The sequence below is a fragment of the Cimex lectularius genome, unplaced genomic scaffold, assembly GCF_000648675.2.
Source record: "Cimex lectularius strain Harlan isolate CLEC.00 unplaced genomic scaffold, Clec_2.1 scaffold76, whole genome shotgun sequence".
NCBI classification, from domain to species: Eukaryota; Metazoa; Arthropoda; class Insecta; order Hemiptera; family Cimicidae; genus Cimex; species Cimex lectularius.
In genome coordinates, this window is record NW_019392636.1 from 1,352,597 (window position 1) to 1,374,513 (window position 21,917).

Consider the following 21,917-nt stretch of genomic DNA (forward strand, 5'->3'; position numbering starts at 1 on the left):
TTAATTGTGTGATCAATTGCTCAATTGTGAATTAAACTTACAGAACGTAGATTGCAGAGTTGCACATGATAGTTTCTTCACAGCAAGAAGGATCTGGTAGGTCTTGTAGATCGCGGTAACATGTACGCCGTTCCCGTGAATCTAGTCCAATTCTACTGCGCCAGTTATAAATTTGACTCGACACTCGTTTTTAAAAAAGATTTATTTGTTACATATTATTAAAGTTTACAATTAACTTTACATAAAAGCGAATAACTTGTAAAATAAAAATTAGGACGAGGTCGTGAAGGTGCGGTTCACTCCGAGTCTGAGTCTGTTTTGAAAATGGTGGGAGAGGGTCTAATATAGCCTGAGTTGCTGAGTCTACAGGATCTATTATGATGACAGAAGCAGCCGTTGCGGATGTAACTTAATTTATATTTTAATTAATTTATTTTATTTTAATTGTAAACTTTCAATAATTAATTAAGTTAAATATTACTGGGCGTTTAAAACTAGTAGAACGCCCAATATCGTTTGAAAGACACAAAAAAAGGAAAAATTGTGGAGGGCCTGAGCCGTTTGTCAGCCAATGAACTTCCCCCTTTATATATATCATAGGACGCCTAATATCATATAAAGTATGAGAGAGGGGGTATACATAAAATATGATACAAAACAGAAGCGGCAACGTCTTTGAACTATCAAGACAGTGATCTGCCAAGTGTTGTAAAATATATGTGGAGCATAAAAAGATTTAATTAAATATTCATCAGCGATAATTCAGACTGATCAAAATGAACCCAAAATATTTCAAAAGATTAATTTTAGCGTTATATATACGAGTGAAAAGAATAAGTTTTGTTAGAATATATATATATATAAAGTTGCATAGGATTGAGAAAAGCTAAATGATTAAAAAGTGGCTTTTTATTCCATGCTTAAGTCTAAGTCTATGGGCTGCAAATTGGATAAAATAATATAAAGTATTCAAATTGTGTATATTTTTGAATGAGAAACATCAAAATCGTTTATCGTGCAACGATAAAACGTACATTCAGGTACAATCAATCAACCAGCTTATAAACATTGATTCCAATAAATGCTAAACCTTATTGTATTATATATTTTTTTAAATTTTATTATATAATACATATTTGATATAACAAACTTGAAATGGATTTTATTTATTGTTTTATAGAAATAATAATCATGGATTCGAGGAATAAATATGGAGGAAAGGATTCGGGTATTTAAAAAAATAAATTAATAAAAAAATAAAAATGAAAAGTTGAAGTATATTTTAATCCATAATTATTAATTTACATAACACATAAGTTTGGAATAATTCATATTGGTGTTTGTTAACCTGAAAAAAATTAACAAAATACATAATTAGTAATAACTTTGGTGGTAATATAATTTCTGGATCTTACCTACAAATTTTGGATTTAGTTTTTAATATAATTTGCCTCAATATAATGGTATAAAACAACCAACAGGAACAATGATACACCCAAGAAGTTGGCAAAAATCATAAGCTGCACATCAGAAATCATCTGAAATAAAGTAGAACAATTAGATATGCTTATGCACACATTGTCTTCCCTTGGAATATTTGTGTTTGAATGAAACTAATGTCAATTTTTAAAAATGATTTTAGTTTTTGTAAAAGGTTTACTTTATGTGTTTATTTCCACACTCTACAATATGAATACCCATTAAGTGTTGTCTAAATAAACAGATCATGATTTAGATTAGAAAGGAGTTGGTCTATTGTGCAATCTCCATATTATCTAGAGGTCCTCATTAAGCTTAAGGCGTTTTACCAAAATTTTGTTAAGAAGCTATGTTAGGGAATCCAAATGTGTATCCTTCAGGCCCAGGCTTTTTCTCTTCCAGGTATCTCAGCCTACAGTCTTTGCACCAACAGAGGATATTTCCACTGTCCTTTCTGCACAGGCTTGTTTCTGTTGCTCAGAGTCTCCCTTCTATACAAATGCCTCCAGAGTCTGCAGTGTCCAGTTAGTCCAACGATCATTCTAGTCCTATTTTGGATGGTCCCATGTCCTGGATTTAATGGTTCTACCGTTAGTTTCTGTGATCATCCTTTGATAAACTTTTTTGCATGCCTCTGCCCTGGAATACCACTGAACCTGATGGATCCACATTTTTGGCAGTTTGGTGTGCCCTGGTACCCAGATAAGGTAATTTTGTTATTTTCCCAATGTCTGACAAGCATGCAATCCCAAACAACTCTGGACTTTAATACTGATGTAGTAATCATCTCAGTGCCATCTGACTGCCCGAGTAGATACCTTAGGGAAAAGTTGTGAAATTTCCCCTTGGGGTCAGCAAGATAATGAACCTGTAATTTGGTACTTTCCAATCATTATGCTGTGTCACATGCATTTGATTTACACACCATCTTCAGTGTTGGGTGAAAATAACCAACAAAATACCAAAACACATCTGACAGACCAAATCAACAAAGATGATCAGAAATGATCCTCAGATTAAACAACTCACAGACCTCAGAAGAAATATCACAATTTATTACATTATTTATTGTTTCATTCCAACATTCATTTCATCCACAGTCCCAACAATGATGATAGCAAGAAGCAAAAACACCACATCGAGCAGCCAAATCAATAAAAATGATCAGATCAGGTTAATTTTATTTATTTATTTTAAAGGTACAAATAAGGCTTTAAGCTCTCTTATATATACATATATTAGAAATAAATTAAGTTTATTAAACATAGTTATAAAATAATAACAGTAATAATAGTACAATGAAATATACAAAACAATAATGACAATAATATATTCTTTAAAATATTAATTATTTATGATGAAATGATAAAACCACTTTATGAAGAAAAGCAGAAAGGGGAAAAAAAAGGAAATAGGAAAAAGAAAAGGAAGAGGGAAGAAAAGGAGATGATTCATGTCGCTTTGAAAAATTCAAGCCAGCAAGGAAAATGAACGTTGGGAGGAAGCAAATTCCATAGTCTTGACCCTGCAATTTTGAAGGATAAGGTTAAAAGGTTTGAATGAGTGCTGAAGGCGTGGGATATGATTGGTGCGTTTGGATAAAGAATGAGGGAAAATAGTTGGTAGATATTGTGGACATTTATTTGATTTAATTTTAAATATATATGTGTGGAGTTTAGTGACCGTTAATTAATGATTATCTTTATTGAGATCATCTTCAGGGCCTGGAATTTATAAACATTTTTATAGGATTTTTTTCACATCCACATGTATGTGAATATTTAAACAATGTTTGTAAATCCCTGGCCCTGAAGATGATCTCAATAAAGATCGAAACTTTGGCATGATAAAGAAAATGTTTTTCTAAACCAACATTACACCAGAGTGCATCTCACGATTTCTGAATAATCTTTAAATATATACATTTAAAATCAAAGTTTATAAGTGTTTAGAATGTTAAAGTTGCTCAAATATGATCCCATGGTTAAAAGATTATAAGAATGATAAGCAATTTGAAGGCGATGAGCAGATTGAGAGTATAAGGAAAGTGAAAAAATAGCGTTACAGTATGAGAATAAAGGAATTATCAGGGATTTAATACAGAGAACTCCAATTTTCTGTAGAGTGAAAAAGCTGAGATGTCGAAGAGAATTGTGGTTTGAATAAATCCATGCCATGTAAGCTTGAAGTTAAAAATAACGGACTAGGGGAGCCTTTGATATGAGGAGGGCATAGGCAATCTGAACTAATGGATTTATTGGAAATTAATATGGACTGGGATTTCTTAGAGTTTAAAACAATGCCACTATTTATTGACCAATGGTTGAGAGAATGAAGATCATGGTTGAACAGATAGATAGCTTCAAAAATGTTGCATGTATGACATTGAATGTAAAGTTAAGCGTCATCCCAATAAAGATAAAATTGGGAGAAATTAAGAACTAATGGAAAATCATTTAGAAACACGGAAAAGAGTAAAGGTACCAGAATAGAACCTTGGGGTACACCAGCTAAAACTGAGAGAGAAGAGAAGATAGAACTTGAAGCTTTAACTCTCTGAATTCTGTCGGACAGATGGGAGGAAATGAGATTAGTAGCAGTAGAAGAAAAACCAAAAATATGCTCCAGTTTCCAAATAAGCAAATTATGATTTACAGAACTGAATGCATTGGAAAAATCAAGTAGAACACTAATAGTACGCTTATTATCATCAATGCCTAGGCGAATATCATTTGAAATTTTGAGAATGGCTGTCTCACAATTATGAAATTTTCGGAAATAAGATTGAAAAGGAGATATAAGGGTATGGGAGTCAATAAATAAGGGTATTTGTTTAAATAAAATCTTCTCAAATGCTTTGGATAGTGATGGATACTATAGGATGGATAGGGCAATAGTCACTAAAAGTGGTTTAAGTTTCTTGGGTAAAGCAACTATTATGCTTCCTTCCAGGCTGAAGAAAAACAGGATGAGGGGGCGAGAGAAGTTCAAAATGTGGTTTATCTTCAATCTCAACCCTAAACCCAATAAGAAATATTACAATTTATTACATTATTACTATTGTGTGGTGTTTAGTGACCGTTAGTCAATGATTATTCAGAGATCATGAGAGCAGTGGTGGACGTAGGTTTTAGAAAAACATTTTCTTTATCGTGCCAACGTTTTGATCTTTACTGAGATCATCTTCAGGGTCTGGAATTTACAAATTTAACAAATATATGTAGGATGTGGAAAAAAAAATGAATTTATAGAATGCAAAATTTTTTTTATATTCAATCAAAGTATTTGTACTCATTCAAATTGTAGGCAGAAAACAAACATTTGAGTGAGTACAAATACTTTGATTGAATATTTTTTTCCACATCCTACATGTATTTGTTAAATGCCCTGAAGATTATCTCAATAAAGATCAAAACGACGTTGGGACGATAAAGAAAATGTTTTTCTAAAACCTATGTCACACCAGACTGCATCTCACGATCTCCAAATAATTATTACTATTTACTATTCCATTCCCACATCACCAAAGATCCATTTAATCCACAGAAGAGAGCAAAAAGGAAAAACATCGACCAAAATAATCGGATCGATTAGTAAAAGGTGTCGATCTGAAGTTTCATAAACATACTTAAGTATGTATGCATGTATGTTTGATAAATATGCAGGCCCATTGCTGGACCTTAGATCATCATTGTATCAAAGTAGAAAATCATTGTATCAAAGTAGAAAATCATTGTATCACAAATATCGTCTTGACGTAGTAGGTACTCAATGGCTTGTACAATTTCTTTTTGAGGGCTGCGGGTTGAAGACTTGTTTGGTCGTTTCCAATCACCCCGGTCATCCTACACTCAATGTTTAGTTGGTCTAGTTCGTACGAATATATCAAAATGCTGGGTAGGATGATAGGACCAGGATGAAATAACCGAACTATTATCTGGATATTAAGTGAAACCGGAAGTTTCAGACATACTACACACACGTATGCATACTAAGTACAATTAATTAGTAAATTAAACCATCCGAGGTTAAAAATTACTCTTTCTTACAATGCGATCTGACTGCGATTGTGATAGTTCCAACATGGGTTTCGTGTACAGAACTTGTCTATATGAATGTAGCTACAGATATAAAGTCATAAGTATGAATATTATCATTTTTACAATAAATACGTCAGCAATAATAATACTAAAAACTATTAATTATTTAATTTTGCAGTACATTTAGAAAAGTTTGGTTTAACTAAAACTAGACCGATCTTTTAACTAGTTATGCATGAATTGTCTCAAGATACTTACTTTGTCTATTGTTTTTTTTTTAATTAAGACAAATTTTTGTCGGCTGGTTGAATTATTTGTTTGAAACCTCACTTTAAACACGTCAGATACTTCTGTTAAAACCTTCAGCTACATGAGCACGTCAGTAAAATCGAGATACAACAGGTTCTTTATTGAATCGAATCAAAATCATCGATGAATTGTTGAGTTTGGGAATACATAATTTCGATTTTTAAATTTTTTTACAATTAGATGATCAATATCAAATATATTGACCAAAGCGAACTGATTGAAGTTCATACTATCAATGGATTTTTGATGATATCTTGGATATTGAAGGAGCATTTGAAAGCAACCCTTTTTAAGTAAAGATTTCATCTTTAATAAAAAGAAGAACTGATGAAACTTGCTGTAGATGGATAAAAACTATGTTAAAATGTAAAAAATTGCAGTCCTTCATGTTCCATGAAAAAGAAGAACCATGGTGGAAAGAGGTGTCTTCAAGGACTTTGGCTCTATGGAAGGTGGTTTTAAACAACTTTATATGCAGACTAAATAAAAACAGAATCTATATCCTGGTCTATGCAGATGATATTGTAAAAAAAGAACAGCTACCTATTTTCATCTTCAAATACAAAGAAATGGTTCAATGAAGACATAACCTGTGATCAAAAAAAGTCAATGATTTAACACTTCTGAGAAGAAGGAATGAGTTTATTGCATTGAACTAAGGAACTAGGAATGTACAATAAGCCAGAATCTGGTTTGGGATGTTATTGGGTATGTGGTCCTTCAATGAATCATACACTGTATTATACAGTTGCCAAGCTTTCAGCTCTATATTTGGCCTTCCTCAGGGCAATGTACGACATCCTAAATAAAAATAATAATGTAATAACCATTTAAAAGTCAACGATTTTTTAAATACACCTCTCTAAACGTTTTTAACAGAAATTACATTGCCCTGAGGAAGGCCAAATATAGAGCTGAAAGCTTGGCTACTGTATAATACAGTGTATGATTCATTGAAGGACCACATACCCAATAACATCCCAAACCAGATTATAATCAAAGTTGGTCGATAACTGAACAACCTCGTAATAAGCCAGAAGGCTGCAGGGTCTGGAGGAGTACAAACCTCACTTCCTAGTATCCATCATCATCACCATAAATAGACCGAAAAGTGTGTGTACTTTTCTGATAGACTTGCTATATCAAGAGTTATTGATATACCCTAAGATCTCCAAGTTTGTCTGGCTCTCCAATTTCTGGGAAAATAGCCTCTAACATTGTGCCAGGACATAAAAAGATTGTTAAACAAACCAGCTGACAAACATCCAAAATAAGATGCAGTTACATCCATTGATTTGAATATTATGTAAAACACTTATGCTGAACCACATTCTGAAATCTTCTAAATTTCTGGTTGTTAAGTGCTGATCTTAAGTTTGATACACATTCATCACAATGGACAAAAAAATGGGAAANCGAAACATGGTCAGAAGATTAAAAAGAACAAAGCCATATGAACTTGTGTAGTTAAAAATGAATAGTGAATAGTGAAATGTAAATCTTATTGTACCAATGGGTTTCTAAGCATGTAAACATTTATTTATTCTATAATATTATTCTCAAATTAATGGTTGGTCTAATAAGACCAGTTTTAATAAATAAATTTAATTAAAAAAAAAAAAAAAAAACATTCATCACATGAATTGGGTTTATGTAATGCTATGCTGTGCAGGACAGTACATTACATGCAAACTTAGTAGATAGATACTTGCATATTGTCAAGAAGAAAAATAATTTGCAACAAAACAATCCTAAGCGACTACAAAGCTTTATTATACAACAATAAAATATCATTTTGGAATAATGGTTAAAGAAATTAGGCGATATGATATGTAATAAATTTTTTCTCGACTAGGACAAAAAACCCACCAGCAATATAGAGCTGTGTTGTAACATATCTGACAGATCAAAATACAGGTTCTTCACCGGACAAATATCAAGAAATCTTACAACCTAAAAAAGCACTAATTTTCTTAAATATTTTCCATGGTGTGGTCAGATGTAGGATTTAGTTGTAAATTACCAGTCTTTTTAGGTGTTTTTAAAAAGTAAAAAAAATATTGTAAGATTATTCGATATTTTAATGAAATATGGTTACAATAAAAGAAAATAAATAAAAACAATTTTTAGAAAATTTCTTAGTTCTTTATTGCCACATATGAAAATTATTGTCAGTATTCTTGTAGTGTCTAATTAGTAACACATATTCTAAATTTTTTTATTTTTTTTAGTGTATTCCCGACATTACAACAACTAGACACAGATTAACAAAAACAGTGAACATGATATACAGCAACATTGTTCCATAAACTTTATTAGCGTTCTGTTAGTAACAAAATACTTTAACATTTATATAAAAGCTATAGTTTCAATAGATCTACAAATTAACTATTTACAATGGACAGTACTTTTAATACTATAAAACAAGATGAACAATTTTTTTTCCGCATGTGAATAACGATTATGTAATAAAAATAATCCAACAAAACGATGCGTATAAAACAAATAAAAGATATTTTAAATAAATATTTACACTATTCAACTCTCAATATCACATTAAAAACAAATGAGATAAATGAAATACTTTGGTTTTGCTTGTTAAAGTTGTTGTTACTGCTTTTTGTAAATGAAGGTTCTACTCAATGATTTGTTGTTTACAACTATCCGGATTTCAAGCATTAAACGCTCATCATCAGGTTGAAAAAATTACAAACTCATTTCTCAACATGAATTGGTCACTCTTACAATTCATGTTGAGAGACATGTTTGTCATTCTTTCAATCTGATGATGAACGTTTAATGCTTGAAATCCAGATTGTACACAATAAATCTGTGAGTAGAATCATCATTTACAAAAAATGAATCTACATACTTATCCCGCCTTCATAATTTCTATTGTAACTGCTGTTGCTGTTGTGCAGCGGCAAGCTGTCTAAGTTGCTTGAGAACGGTTTCTAGAAGTTTCTTTTTATCACGTTCGCTCTTCTTCAGTACAGAAAATACAGTCTTTTTGTCAGCTTCTCGCATCCTGAAAGAATGTTCGATTGAAATAAATCGTGTAATTTTTGTAAAAACTAATGCAATTACTTTTCTAAAAGGATAATTGCTGTATTAGGATTGACTTGTTGGTATTTACTGTTTTCCTGGCCGTAATCATGAAAGTATGTCGGCCAATCCCAACTCATGAACAGATCGAGCAATTGACGAAGATCTGTGAAATAATGGAGGAGTGCTTCTTCATCTAACCCTGGCACGGGCTCTGATGCTGCAAATTCTATAGAAAAAATATACATTAGCCATACAGATTATAACAAGCTTTTTCATACATACGTTCACATTGGATGGTGTCTAAATTGAGTTGTTGCAAAGCGCCCATTGATATTTGCTTCACATTATCTTTCATTATCATTTTCATTAAAGATTTAGCGATATGTTCACAGGCAGATTTACAAGCGACTTGAGCAACTTCCCCCTGGACATAAATATAATTAATTGTCGGTCGATTAATAAGTGAAAAATATATTTTTCTAGCTTACTGGAAGATTGGTGAATGAAGCGAAGGTGCTGTTTAAAAACGCGATGAGATCTGACACAAATGTAGAAGCGTGCCCTTGTGGCTCAGACAACAACCAGTCGTAGCTTTCGAGTTCGATAAATTCGTCCAGCTTTTGTTTGAGCTTTTCACAAATTTGTTTCTCTGCGTCGTCCCTTGCAACACCAAACAAATGCCCTTGACCTCTTGATCCCAGCTGGCCTTCCTTGGGCGAACTGAAACATTCGAGAATATAAAATTTATGGTCTAAAGACAATGATAAAATTTAATTTTACCCGGTTATGTTGGAAACAAATTCCTCGAGGTACATCGTTGCATCTTCAAGATATCTTGTGTCAATAATGATTTGAATGACTTGCATCAAGCCTAAACTCGGTTTACAAAACACTGACGACAGACAACCCGTGAATGTACGGGTAAGCAGGAGGTTTGTTGATTTTCGTATCATGTCGTCTACTTCTCCTTGACTAAAATATTGTTGCTTTGATTTTATTGTCTGAGAAATTCATATTTTAAAAAATCTACCTAAGATTAAGATCTTCTGAGAATTTAAGGCAAGCGTAAATAAATTCTTTGACTTGCTGGTAAACTTTTGGTACAAGAGGTGAAAATGGAAACCTTTTGGGAAAAGGAGCTGTTTCCAATTCGTCATCTTGGAAGGGGAATGTGCTTAACACATCATCATATTCTTTCTGTGTTTCAACCTACAATTTTTTTTGTTATTTATTTGCTTTTAAAAATCTTACTTTTTTTCTCACCTCTGTTGTTAGGAAATTTTCTGCCTCGAGGATTTCCCTAAACACTCCAACCCATCTCTGCATCAGAACTTCATTATAATGATCCCTAATTTCATGTAAGACAGCAAAAACTTGATTCACTGTGTAGCCGTAATTCTACAAATGATAGTTAAGTTTAAATAAACAAAGTCCTTGAATTTAATATATTAAAAAAATAATCCATACTCTTAACGTAGTGACGAAAAGCATAATAAGATGCTTGATTTTTAGCATTAAAGTTGCATCTGTACAGTAAGACTGAAAAAATGTAATCATGTTAAATAAAACTGATAAATAAGAATAAAAAAATTCAAACTCTTACGGAATGGGTTCTTAAAGCATTGACTATCTTCCCAACTGCTGTGCCCCAAAGTTCATCCAAATAGACTCTATCGACTAGCCCATGGCCTGTGTTCAAAACATGGTCCTCTACTACAAAAAAGCCCAGTATGCTGTATATGTAGCTTTTGTACAGGTCTATCGATTCGTGCTGTCGTCAAGAAAGTGTAAGCAACAAATTTTCAAGACAATCGTAAATAGTATAATATTTAAATTACCATGTTGGTAGGAGGCTGCAAAACTAAATTTGCCTGTTGTTTCCTTTGTTTTCGATAGTATGTCTCGAAATCTCCCCTCGAATCTAAGACAGAATAAATGTGTAGACACCTGTACACAGGGGAAAAATCGATTAAATCTTGAGCGCTAAGATCTTCTTCGTCGAGTGCATCTTCAGTTGTTTCAACGACTCCTAAGAACACAAAAAGATTAATGTTAATCATATCAATTAAAAATCATAGTAAAGTTTAACGTTAAATGTATCAATGTATTACAATCAAATGTATTACATGTATGTATATGTATGTATTATAACTTCCAAGCTTTTCTGAATTCACAAAGAAGACTGAGTCCTAACAAATCAACTTTTCTAGAGTTATTGAATTTGTTTTTCATATCAGTCTGTTTGTCAGTTTGTTTATATGGTGTAAGTAATTTTATTCTATCAAAAATTATTACCTTAAAGTTGTTTATTTAATTCATTACAGACAAGATTATAATAAATTCAACGAGAAAAGGTTTTTTTTAGCCCATATATATGTATAATACAGTCAAACCTCCCATAAGTGGATACCACTCAAGAATATTATTTTATCCACTTATTAGAAGGGTCAATACATAGATTCCTTAGGCCTGGCTTTCCTCTCCCAGGAGTAGTAATCACAACCTACATCTACCTATTGTTTCAGTCCTAACACATCATAAATTGTCCACATGTATTTTAAAAAAATTAAATCATGAGTTTTCAGGATGACTGACACACTGAAGGTGAAGAAATGAAGAAATGCATATGACAAAATTACATAAAAATATTAAGTACATTAAGTGGAAGTAGATGTAGATGATTAGTCAGGGAGCACTTTATATTGTGCTATTGTATCCCCTATTCTGTGCTTACGACACACCAGTGAGTACTAGTTCATTGTAAGTCCCCAAAGCACTTCTGCAGGCAAATGTAGCACCATGGTTGCAGAATCACATCTTAGCAAAATCTGCACTCGCTGTGTTGAGTTATGTCAATCTTCTTCAGATGCCCATTTACTTTGCAGAGTCCTGTTAGGATTCACAGTTTTTTCCTGCTTCCCTTAATACATTCTGTTACCTCTTTCATCCAAAATTTGTTAGGAAGTTCTTGGATTGTTTATATCCAATGAGTTCTATTGTTCCCTCATTTTATTTTTATCCTTCTGTCTGAGGTATTCATTGATAGTGTGGGTTCGTATGCCAATGAAGGGTTTGGATCCTATCAGCGGTATAGCAGCCCCTCTTCCAGCAAGAGCTTTTGCTTTCTCATTGCCTTCTACTCCCTGCATACCTAGTTTGTTTAGTTCGGTTTTGCAGTTCAGCACCATCTTTGAGCTAATGATGTTTGAACTTTGTGCTTGTTGCTGCTTGGCTATCTGGCATAAAAGCTATATTCTTGTGCTTTTAATCCTTTTTTTCAGATTGAAATGGATACATCTCTTTCCCATGGGTTCTGAGTATTTCGTTCCAGGACTGAATATTCCCCAATACCTTCTTGTGTTTAGATCCATCAGTGGGCCAGTAGATGGTGCCATTTTTAAAGGTGTTTTTCTCTCCTCCCCCCCTTTTTTTTTTTTTTTTTTTTTGGTACCTAGGTTTATTTGGAAGTTTTCATTAAATTCAAATATCCTGTTCATTTCGTCTCCTGGGGCCATGAGTATTGAATTGTTTTTTTATTATATTGTTGCTATTTATCGATTTTAGTTTCATTCTTGATGGAGGTTTCTTTTTGATAATTCTAATAATAGTTTTCTGTACTCATTATCTTAATCCCAATATCTTCTCCATACCAACTGAGGGACATATTCTCATTGCTCCTATTACACAGATGCATGCAAGTCGCTGTATTTTTGTGAGTTATCTTCGTTTTATTTGTTCTATTTTATCAGCCCAGGCTATAGAGCCATGTCAAAATAAGCCTCTGACATCATGGTGTACATCCAAAGCAGGGTATCCTGTCTGATCCCCAGTTTTTCCCGCTATTCTTCTACAGACCATCAAAGCTCGTGTCGCTTTCTTGATGGTAGAGCCAATGTCCCTTAAGTGAAAAAATGAATTGAATTCAAATTAATGTATCTATGTATAAACACTATTTTTCTTTTTCTCAAGGACTTGTATGACTTGGACAGTTTCTCTGACCGAATTTTTGTTTCCTCACTGCCAAATTGATTTGTTACAATCACAATCTGAGAACTGACCAACTGATCTGTAAATTGATCAGGATGCACCAAAGGTATTGTGTAGGGCGAGAATTCCAGAAACTGCTCTCACCTTGGAACCAACTTCGTCCAATTTTTGAGCAATATTCTAACTTTGCAGAAACTTTCCCAACCTAGGGAATGTAATAAACCGTCTCACAGTGGAATCGCACGTATATGCCTGATTAGTTCATTTATTCTATTAATGTAGTACTTGTGCTTGTTTATTTGAATGTCTAGCTTTTAGATGTATCTTTCTTATCAAAGTAAATGGAATAGTGGTGGGAAAAAATAGTTGTCCAGTCACGAGGCATTCCACGTTAGAAATTTTACTGTACATTACATTCAATGTTAATAAAAAATTTTTTAACAACTACCTGTAAATGGATTAGGAGGGAGAGGCGCTTGGCGTTTCTTTTTCCGACGAAATACACTCGGGTCAACAATTAACTGTTCAGAAGTCTGAAAATCCCAATTAACAATTAGTTATATCTCAAATGTTATTTTTATTTTTTAATCTATTGTCTTACATGCTTCATTGCGACTTCACCAATCCTAGGTGAAACTTTCCTAATATTCTCGAGAAAATCTTTCAGATCAGACATCGACGCTTCTTTGATACTTTTCCGTAGTCTAAATAAAATAGAACAGAAATAAAATAAAAATAAAAATTTAATATTAAAAAGGACATTACTTAGGAATGTTTTCTCTCATTTGACATGAAAATCTATAATTAGCCACCCTAGGAAGATATAAATGCTCTAATTGTTCCAGAGTTTTCAGTGCAGGGTAGTACCTGTCAAACAAAAATACAATAATAAAATTTTCATATATATATATTTTTTTAATGGATAACAACCTTTTTTCTTTCATTTGTTTTTGTAATTTAGCGTATGTTGTGAGAACGGGAAGGCACATTGTTAAACTTTGGACAGCCGAAGCAATATTCTTTTCAACCTTCCTTGCTTTGACAAGTTCCTCAGTCTTTTCTATAACTCTCTCAGCTGAACTTTGAAGAGCCTTGTTCAGCTCGACTATCTCATTCTGCAAAATTAACAGTATACATGAATAAAAAAAAATAATTAAAAATTAATCAAAAGTTAATTATTTACATTGAGGTCTTTGGCTTGTTTTCTGACTTTAAGAAGTTCCCTGATGGAATCGATAAATCCCTGGTAGTGAAAATTGCACATCCTTTCGATCTCTCTGTCATGGGTTTTAATTCTAGCATCGAGCTGTTCCATGAATTTTTGATCTTCATCGCCATCGTATATCGCTCTAAAATAATTTTTTTCCAAAGTAAGTCATAATTGCAATTTTAAAACGATTCGCATGCAATATGTTATGCAGTTCCAAGTGCAAGTATACTTTTAAGTTTCAAAATGCTTGGGCATTAATCACTTAATATATTGGGTTGGTCCAAAATTAATGCAGGTTTTGAAAATTTGATTTATTTTCGCAGTTGCTTGTCATGTAAACAAAGCTAAATCCTCAAATCTAATTTATGGATTATAATAAATACTTTTAACTGTAATCTTTTATACAAAACATTTTAGTTTATATTGAATTTTATAAGAGTGAGGACCTATAAAATTAAATACGTCCAAACTAGATTTTCATCAATTTATTTGTACGAATTTCAACTCTGACGAAGTGCGACCCAAACCATGAGATTTCGATCTCGAAGACACGGAAGGTCACAGTAGGCCTTCCTTTGTGGACAACGACCAACTCAAAATGTTGATTAAAAAATGAATGTAAGACAACACAGGAAATTGCGGAAAAGCTTAGTGTGAACCACTCAACCATTGTTTGCCACCTGGAGCAAATTGGTAAAGTAAGGACGTTTGACAAGTGGGTACCGAACAAGCTAACTAAAGCTTAAAGAAATCGACGCTTTAAAATTTGCATGCCTTTTCTGTTGTGCCAGCAAAAATAATCCATTTCTCGATCGAATCATAACGAGCAATGAGAAATGGATTCTGTACGATAAGAGAAGGCATACAGAAAGTGGCTAAACAAGGATGAAGCGCCAAAACATTTCCTGAAACCAAATCTGCACCCAAAAAAGGTTGTGGCGACTGTTTGGTGGTGTACTGTTGTGGTTATTCTCTATAATTTCCTGAATTATGGTGAAACTATCACAGCAGAGAAATATTGCCTACAAATTGACAAAATACACGGGAAAATGCAATGTCTTTGTCTAGCATTGGTAAACCATAAGGGGGCGATTCTTCTTTACGATAACACCAGGCCATTGAAAGTTAAGAACTTAAAATATGAAACTTTACTGCAACCTCCATATTCACCTGACCACTCACCTACAGACCACTTTTTTAGGTATCTCTTCTCGAGGGATAAAATTTTTAGAGAACATGGTGAACCCGAAAATGCCTACCAAGACTTTATTGTGAGTCGAAATAAAGATTTTTATGTCAGCGGAATAAAAGTGCTGCCAACATATTGGCTAAGATCTATATATTCTGATGGAAAATTTCAAATAATTTCATTTTATTTTATAAAAAATAAAAGTAGGTTTGACTTCCTTTTCAAAACCTACATTATTTTTGCACCAGCCCAATATAAACACAATTATATTTGACTTATTAAACATTTAAAACAAAGCACACAAGTGTGTTTTTTTTTCTATTATTTGCATTCAAATGCGTGCAGTATTTTATTTTATTTTTAAAACTATAAATTCAAATTTGTAAGTTTTATTTATTTATTGTTTTAAATAAGATTAAACATATAATTCAACACATTCCAGCAACGTTCTGCCAAACAGGTACAAACAACATAAACAGCTAGAACAAAATACGTACAAACTAAAAACAGGTAATCCTTACATTATCCCATTTTTAACTATAATAAAATAAAAATTTTATAGATAAATTATAAAATAAACACTAACATAATTTAAAACAAATAAAAATATTTACTACTATTACTACTCTACATTAAACATTCTTTCTCTAGATAAAAATGGATCTTCTGAAGTATCCATCATTTTATTTCCAGCAGTTTCAATGGAAATTTATTTACTTTTTTTTTTATTAATTCAATATATTTTTGGTATTACATGTTATATAATGTCATATTTGTTAATCTGTAATTGAAATGTTTCAATTAATTTTAGACATCACATTTTTAAAATATTTGCCTTTCGTAATTTTTTCTCTTATACAACTTTCTATATGTGTGGTGTTTATTGACCGTTACTTGATGATTATTTGGAGGTCGTGAGATGTGGTCTGTTTCTATTTAATCAGATAACAGTCAAACCAAGGCCTATTATTAGATTATAAATTGATTTGTTTGATAAACAAAAACATGAAACGAAAAAAATTGATAAATCTTTGACCGGTGTTTAACCCTTAACCCTTATATGACTGTTTCAAATCAAATGCGAAGTGCAGACACAGGGATCAATTTTAAAAATTGGTTAATTTTTTGCCAAAAAAAATTGTTTTAAAATGGTGCTTAAAATTTAATATATAAATCATGTTTATCAGTATGAAACAAAACTACAGCAACAAAAAAGTTTTAAACAATATATTCACAAAATTCAGGAAGATATTTTTTTAAGTTGGTTGTCCATGCTGGAAACAAAATACACTATTTTCATTTTAAACTAAATTAATTTCATTTTAATAATTATTGTTAAAATGATTATAAAATGTAAAATAGTCCGGATCAATAAAATTGCAATTATGCACAACACAAAAAAGTGCAATGGAAAAACCTACCATTCTTTCCTTTTAACAGTTCACTGTTTGAATCAAGTTCGCTTTTGAGAATATCATTTTCATCCTTTTTTTTACAAACCAATGTCAGAATCAAGCATGCCCCACATTAACTTAACTTTGTTTCTTCGAATTTTGACTTATTCAAAATCACTTGGTTCAGAATTGGAAAACTATAGCTCTTAACGGACGCAGTATACTACATCTAGTTCGGAATTAGTTTTGATGTCTTAGTTTTAAAATCTTACACTTACACTGACGTGCAGTCCTAGGGAATGCAAAAATTTCAAGACCGGCAATAAAAAAATGCAAAAAGAGAACAGCACACGCCATACAGGACTGACTGAAAAAGAATTCTGCCCATAAGAAGTGGAGCTATTTGTGAAAAAATATCCACTGTGGTCCCCAAGACCTCACGTCAGGAGTTAAGTGTTAAAAAATCAGTTGTTTATCAATGAGATCTAGCATTGTATAAATTTAAAAACATCTTTTGAATAGAATAGTTGTAGCAAATTGATTTTTCAGTATTTTAAGCAATTACAGAGAAGAGCTTATTCAAAGAATTTGTAACTATTTTATAAAGTCTGTTAAATCTTGAATAGTATAATTCTTGGCTTTGTATCCTGGTTGAGTTAAACGAAATGGAATCAATTGTCGAAGAGGACTGTGGGGAATTCAAATGACATCGACGTCTCAAATACATGGGAGTTTTTATACTAAAATAATTCTAACGCATGGCATGCTATGACTTTCTTCATGCAAACGTCTCGTTAATGGATGCATACTGACATTTCAGGATGTAGTTCTCCCAGTCCCGTGATTTGAGCTACAAAACCAGCAAGAGACACCATTTCAAAGGGGTTTCGAAACTATTGAATATAAGATAGGGGCTCCCATATCAACTATTGTTGTAATCTTATCAAGAAAGGAAAAATGAATAATACAGTGATATTAAGGCAATGTGGTCCATTTGACAAGCGTTTATATACCAACTAAGGCCTGTCATTCCTTACAGTCAAGCTAACGCAACAAACTAACAGCTAACAATTTTCTAGCCAATAAGCAGCAGGCAAAATAAGGAAGACTGTCTTGTCTTTTGAATTTTCTTTTACCTTATAACTAAACCGATACTAGTGGTATCTGTTGATTCTAGCTCATTTATGAAGTGCTCGTGCTTTGTTTGTATCGCAAAGCATTTTTGTGAGTCGATGGTAACGGATCTTTTCATCATATTTCTATTTAGTGAGCTAATAGTATTTCTTGTTCTACATTTGAAATATCGTTGTAATATTGATTTATAAACGGGAATGAGCGGCAGGTTAGTCTCTACCACTCGACAACATCCTCCTTAAATCAATAAATTATGATCTTGCGTCGTACGGACAGTGTGCGAGGTTGATTATCCTTCGTAATTCGAGTTATGTCGGTGTTAGTTTATTATCTATTTTTAGTCTTTATACCTAAATGTCGGGCCCCAATAGTCGTCGGTACTTTCGATTTCTTGCAAAAAAGCTTCGTAACTTTGTGCTTTTGATTCGGCCGTATTTTCCATTTGGGAGTCGTCGGCTGGATATCGGTGATAGACGAATTTTACAAATCTGGTCAATAGTCAATACTCGGGTCAATATCCCTGGCGCTGATAAATCGAGAGTTGATCGGATGTCAAAAACGTTCACGGCTTCATTCCACTTTAATCATTGATCATTAAAGCACAATCGATTTTATGATGAAGGTCACTTAAAAGGCGGAAGACTTACTTTTTTCAAAAAAGAAAAATAATTGAACACACCCACCTGTTGATTCCCAATGAGATATTCCCGTGCTTAAAAACTACAAAAACAAAAAATAAATAAAAATAGAAAGAAAGAAAAATAAAAAACTTTTTTTTAATAGCAATGGTATTCATAGATTTATTATCTGTGGAGGACACATACCAAGTTCCACAGATAAAAAGGACTGCGGATAAAAATGACCACAGATAATAAAAACCTTGATTTTCAAAGCATTTTATTCCATTTATTTATTTAAACAAGAAGATGCTCAAAATACATCTTGCAATAAAAAATACAAATCGTATGAACATACATATATATTTTTCTAGCTGCATACACTCAGACACATTCTGTATGTGCCTATCATCAGTGTCATGTATGAACGTATTTCAGGATTTTTTTCAATAAGAAAAATACAATGTATGGTAACATGCATAAAATTTATTCCACCCGGGAAAACAATATGCACATACATCAACAGGTATAAACCTATGCACAATGTTGAAACTAATGAGAAAAAATTGTTAACGGCCTAAAATGTATTAAAAAGGAAAATTAATTACACAGTTGGAAGGTGATGAATACATAAAGTTTCAGCTTTCTCAAAGAACATTGTTATAGGAGGCTGCTTTGTCTGGTTTTCAACTCCTGGAAATTTTGTTGGAGAGGGTCCATTGCTTGATCAAGTTCAATTGAACATCACTCTTAAGCTAATTGAAAGATTTTTACAATTTTTTTTTAAACTGTCAATTCCTGTTTTCTTTTATCTTATCCTATTCTTCACCTTCTTCTGTGGCCAAACTCCTGTAGAACTTAACTAGGGGGAGTGAAAGAATCTATTGTATATTTATAGTGCTAAATGTATCAACCACTTTTTTTTACTTATGAAGAATATCTCAGAATAGTGTGGATGAAGGAAAACAAATTCAGTTGTTACTGCCAAGCTTTCAGCCTATTTTAGGGTCATCATCAGGGCAAAACAATCTTACACATGTCTACAAATTGACATAATTAAAGTTTTAATAGATGGTTTCAAATTTCTTTGGAGACCGACTCAGCCCCAACACTGCCGACTGGTTCATGGTGACTCAGTAAATGTGAAATATTTTTAACAAATATACATTTCACTTTACAAACTTTGACATCTTCACTCTTGTTTGTGTACTCTCTACTCTTTCTTTTTCACATCTTTTCATTTTTGTAATTATTACATTCAATGTATAGTATTCTATATAAATACTTGTATTATTGTAATTATTGTTACTATTATTATTATTATTATTATTCATTTTTTGTTCATTATTATAATTCAGTGATGACTGTATGATGTATCGGTGGGCTGACCTGATATGCTGCAGAAAGGAATTCTACAGATGCACAGCGGCAACTCTAAAAGAGTCATTCATAGATTTGGATATATGATGCAAGATTTTTGTAATATTTAAACTACAGGAAGAATTAATACCAAATGTAATGTGTAAATATGATGGGAAGAGCTTATTTTAAATTTGAAATAAGTAAATAAGAGAATAGAGTTTAAGGTAATCAAATGAATTAATATCCAGAATGAACTTGTCATGCATTAAGATGTGCTTTCTTCTTCATAAACTTAATACAAATCTTGTACAATTGTTAAAAAGTATTACTATATAATTTTTTTATACTAGAAATTAGATTAAGTGAAAAAGAGTATATTGTACTGTAATAAGTAAAAAATGGTAAAATAAGAGTTTTGACTAGTGTAAGTTTTAGTGTCATAGAGATGAATTTATATTTCCAAACTGAATTTAAAATTCCATTCATCCTTCTAGCAACAAAGCCTAAATAATCATCACAAGATAATCTGGTATTAAAAGTTACACACAAAATACCTGACTGGCACTCTCAACACGACACGCAAGAATGGCACAATTAAACAGAAACAAACACTTTGAGCCCTGAAGATGATCTCAATAAAGATCAAAATGTTGGCACGATAAAGAAAAAAGCATCTCACGATTTCTGAATAATTATCAATTAACGGTCACTAATCACCACACATTGTTACACCAAGGTTTTGTACCTGGTTAGAAAAGGGTATTAACAAGCCAAAAAAGAGTAGTGCAGGGAAAACCCTCAGTTCAGATATGTGTTGTAAATAATTGTTGATTGGGATTTGAGAGGGTTAAGTTTGAAACATAAGTATCCTAAAATACCTCTATGACATCTTAAGCTCCTTCCTATCAGGCAGGTAGCTCAAGGTTAGAGTCAACGACAGCTTCTCTACAGAAAAAGACATCCAACAGGCACCCCACAAGGATCAGTCTTCTCACCAATCCTCAAAAAGCAGTTCAGGCTGCTTTAGAGGATATATAAAACTATTGTAATAAATGGAAACTGGAGATAAACCCTTTAAAGTGCGAAACAAAAATCTTTACCTTGTAATGACCATGTGATACACCAGACTTGTAAATTAAAGGAAATGGCATCCCATGAAACCTCTCTGAAGCATTTAGGAGTTCATCTGTTCAGAAGAATATCAAAGTACCATTTAAATAAAAAGGTGTCCAAAGGATATGCCTGTCTGGGTCTGCTATATCCTATTATAAACCGCAAATCCAAAATAAAGTCCAAACTTGCTACGCTAATTTGTAAATCATTCATAAGGTCCCGGACCTTTACGGGTGCGAAATATGGTGAGCAGTGTCTTCATCCAAAATAAAGCTGCTGCAAATATAACAAAATAAAATAGTGCAAATGGCGATAAATGCCCAGTCATATGTGACGAACGAGGTGCACAAAGAATTGCAACTCCTGACAATACAATAAACAATTCCAAAAGTTCCATTACGGACTTAGTAAAGTCAAAGGTGCTGTCCACTTTAAACTAGGAGGAGAAAAGGCAATTCGTCTGAAGGCATGTGACGATTTATTTTTATAATATTTATTAAGTAACAATTTCTCCTCAAGTGAATACCGTAATAAAACCAAATGGTCAATCCAATGTCTCAAGCTGTTAAATGTTGTACATGTATATTTCTATACATGCACTAATGTAAAACTCTTTGTATGGAGTTGAGCTAGTGTTTTTACATATGTATATATAAAGTTGAGACCATTGTTTGAAGCCCAATTAACTAACCTAGATAGGTCATTGTTAATGAATTGAATAGAATCAGGGATTAAATGAAGGAGACATTGCACATAGATTTAGATATCGTCAACATATAAGTGAAATTTAGAGTAATTTAAACTAGAAGGGATGGTGGTTAATAAAAATTGAAAACAATAAGGGTCCCAAAGCTGTAACACCTAATGGTAGTTGGCCAGTAATGTACTAATAATAATAAAGTGCTATTATTTACAGTGTTTATACAATTAAATTTATTTCTAAGATATGTATATGTAAGGAGGGTTAAAGCCCTATTTATACCGTTAATAAATAAATAAATTATGGTTTGGTATGTTAAAATTAAGGCGGTACAT

The 21,917-nt window shown here is 32.5% G+C and overlaps 2 protein-coding genes across 6 annotated transcripts; both read right to left on the reverse strand.

The window, feature by feature from the left end:
* Nucleotides 1-1,257: 1,257 nt before the first annotated feature.
* Nucleotides 1,258-5,887, reverse strand: LOC106669900 (dolichyl-diphosphooligosaccharide--protein glycosyltransferase subunit 4). Of its 2 annotated transcripts, none has more exons than XM_024226418.1 (3): nucleotides 5,778-5,887; nucleotides 1,420-1,538; nucleotides 1,258-1,348 (listed from the first exon to the last, which is right to left on the reverse strand). In XM_024226418.1, the coding sequence occupies exon 2, from the start codon at nucleotides 1,536-1,538 to the stop codon at nucleotides 1,431-1,433; it is 108 nt and encodes a 35-aa protein (XP_024082186.1). In that variant the 5' UTR covers nucleotides 5,778-5,887; the 3' UTR covers nucleotides 1,258-1,348; nucleotides 1,420-1,430. The 2 variants fall into 2 exon arrangements, with proteins under 2 accessions (XP_024082186.1, XP_014255237.1); XM_014399751.2 differs by having other exon boundaries at nucleotides 1,416-1,538.
* A 2,624-nt stretch (nucleotides 5,888-8,511) lies between these two features.
* On the reverse strand, nucleotides 8,512-18,360 carry LOC106669872 (exocyst complex component 6B). Of its 4 annotated transcripts, none has more exons than XM_014399699.2 (16): nucleotides 18,141-18,360; nucleotides 14,047-14,212; nucleotides 13,794-13,978; nucleotides 13,629-13,730; nucleotides 13,465-13,567; nucleotides 13,312-13,396; nucleotides 10,715-10,905; nucleotides 10,480-10,647; nucleotides 10,344-10,415; nucleotides 10,140-10,274; nucleotides 9,907-10,085; nucleotides 9,657-9,848; nucleotides 9,365-9,596; nucleotides 9,159-9,300; nucleotides 8,916-9,102; nucleotides 8,512-8,856 (listed from the first exon to the last, which is right to left on the reverse strand). In XM_014399699.2, exons 1-16 carry the CDS (start codon nucleotides 18,230-18,232, stop codon nucleotides 8,721-8,723), a joined length of 2,367 nt encoding a protein of 788 aa, XP_014255185.1. In that variant the 5' UTR covers nucleotides 18,233-18,360; the 3' UTR covers nucleotides 8,512-8,720. The 4 variants fall into 4 exon arrangements, with proteins under 4 accessions (XP_014255185.1, XP_014255183.1, XP_014255186.1 ...); XM_014399697.2 differs by lacking the exon at nucleotides 18,141-18,360 and adding an exon at nucleotides 17,793-18,096; XM_014399700.1 differs by lacking the exon at nucleotides 18,141-18,360 and adding an exon at nucleotides 17,470-17,576.
* Between the last annotated feature and the right edge of the window lie 3,557 nt (nucleotides 18,361-21,917).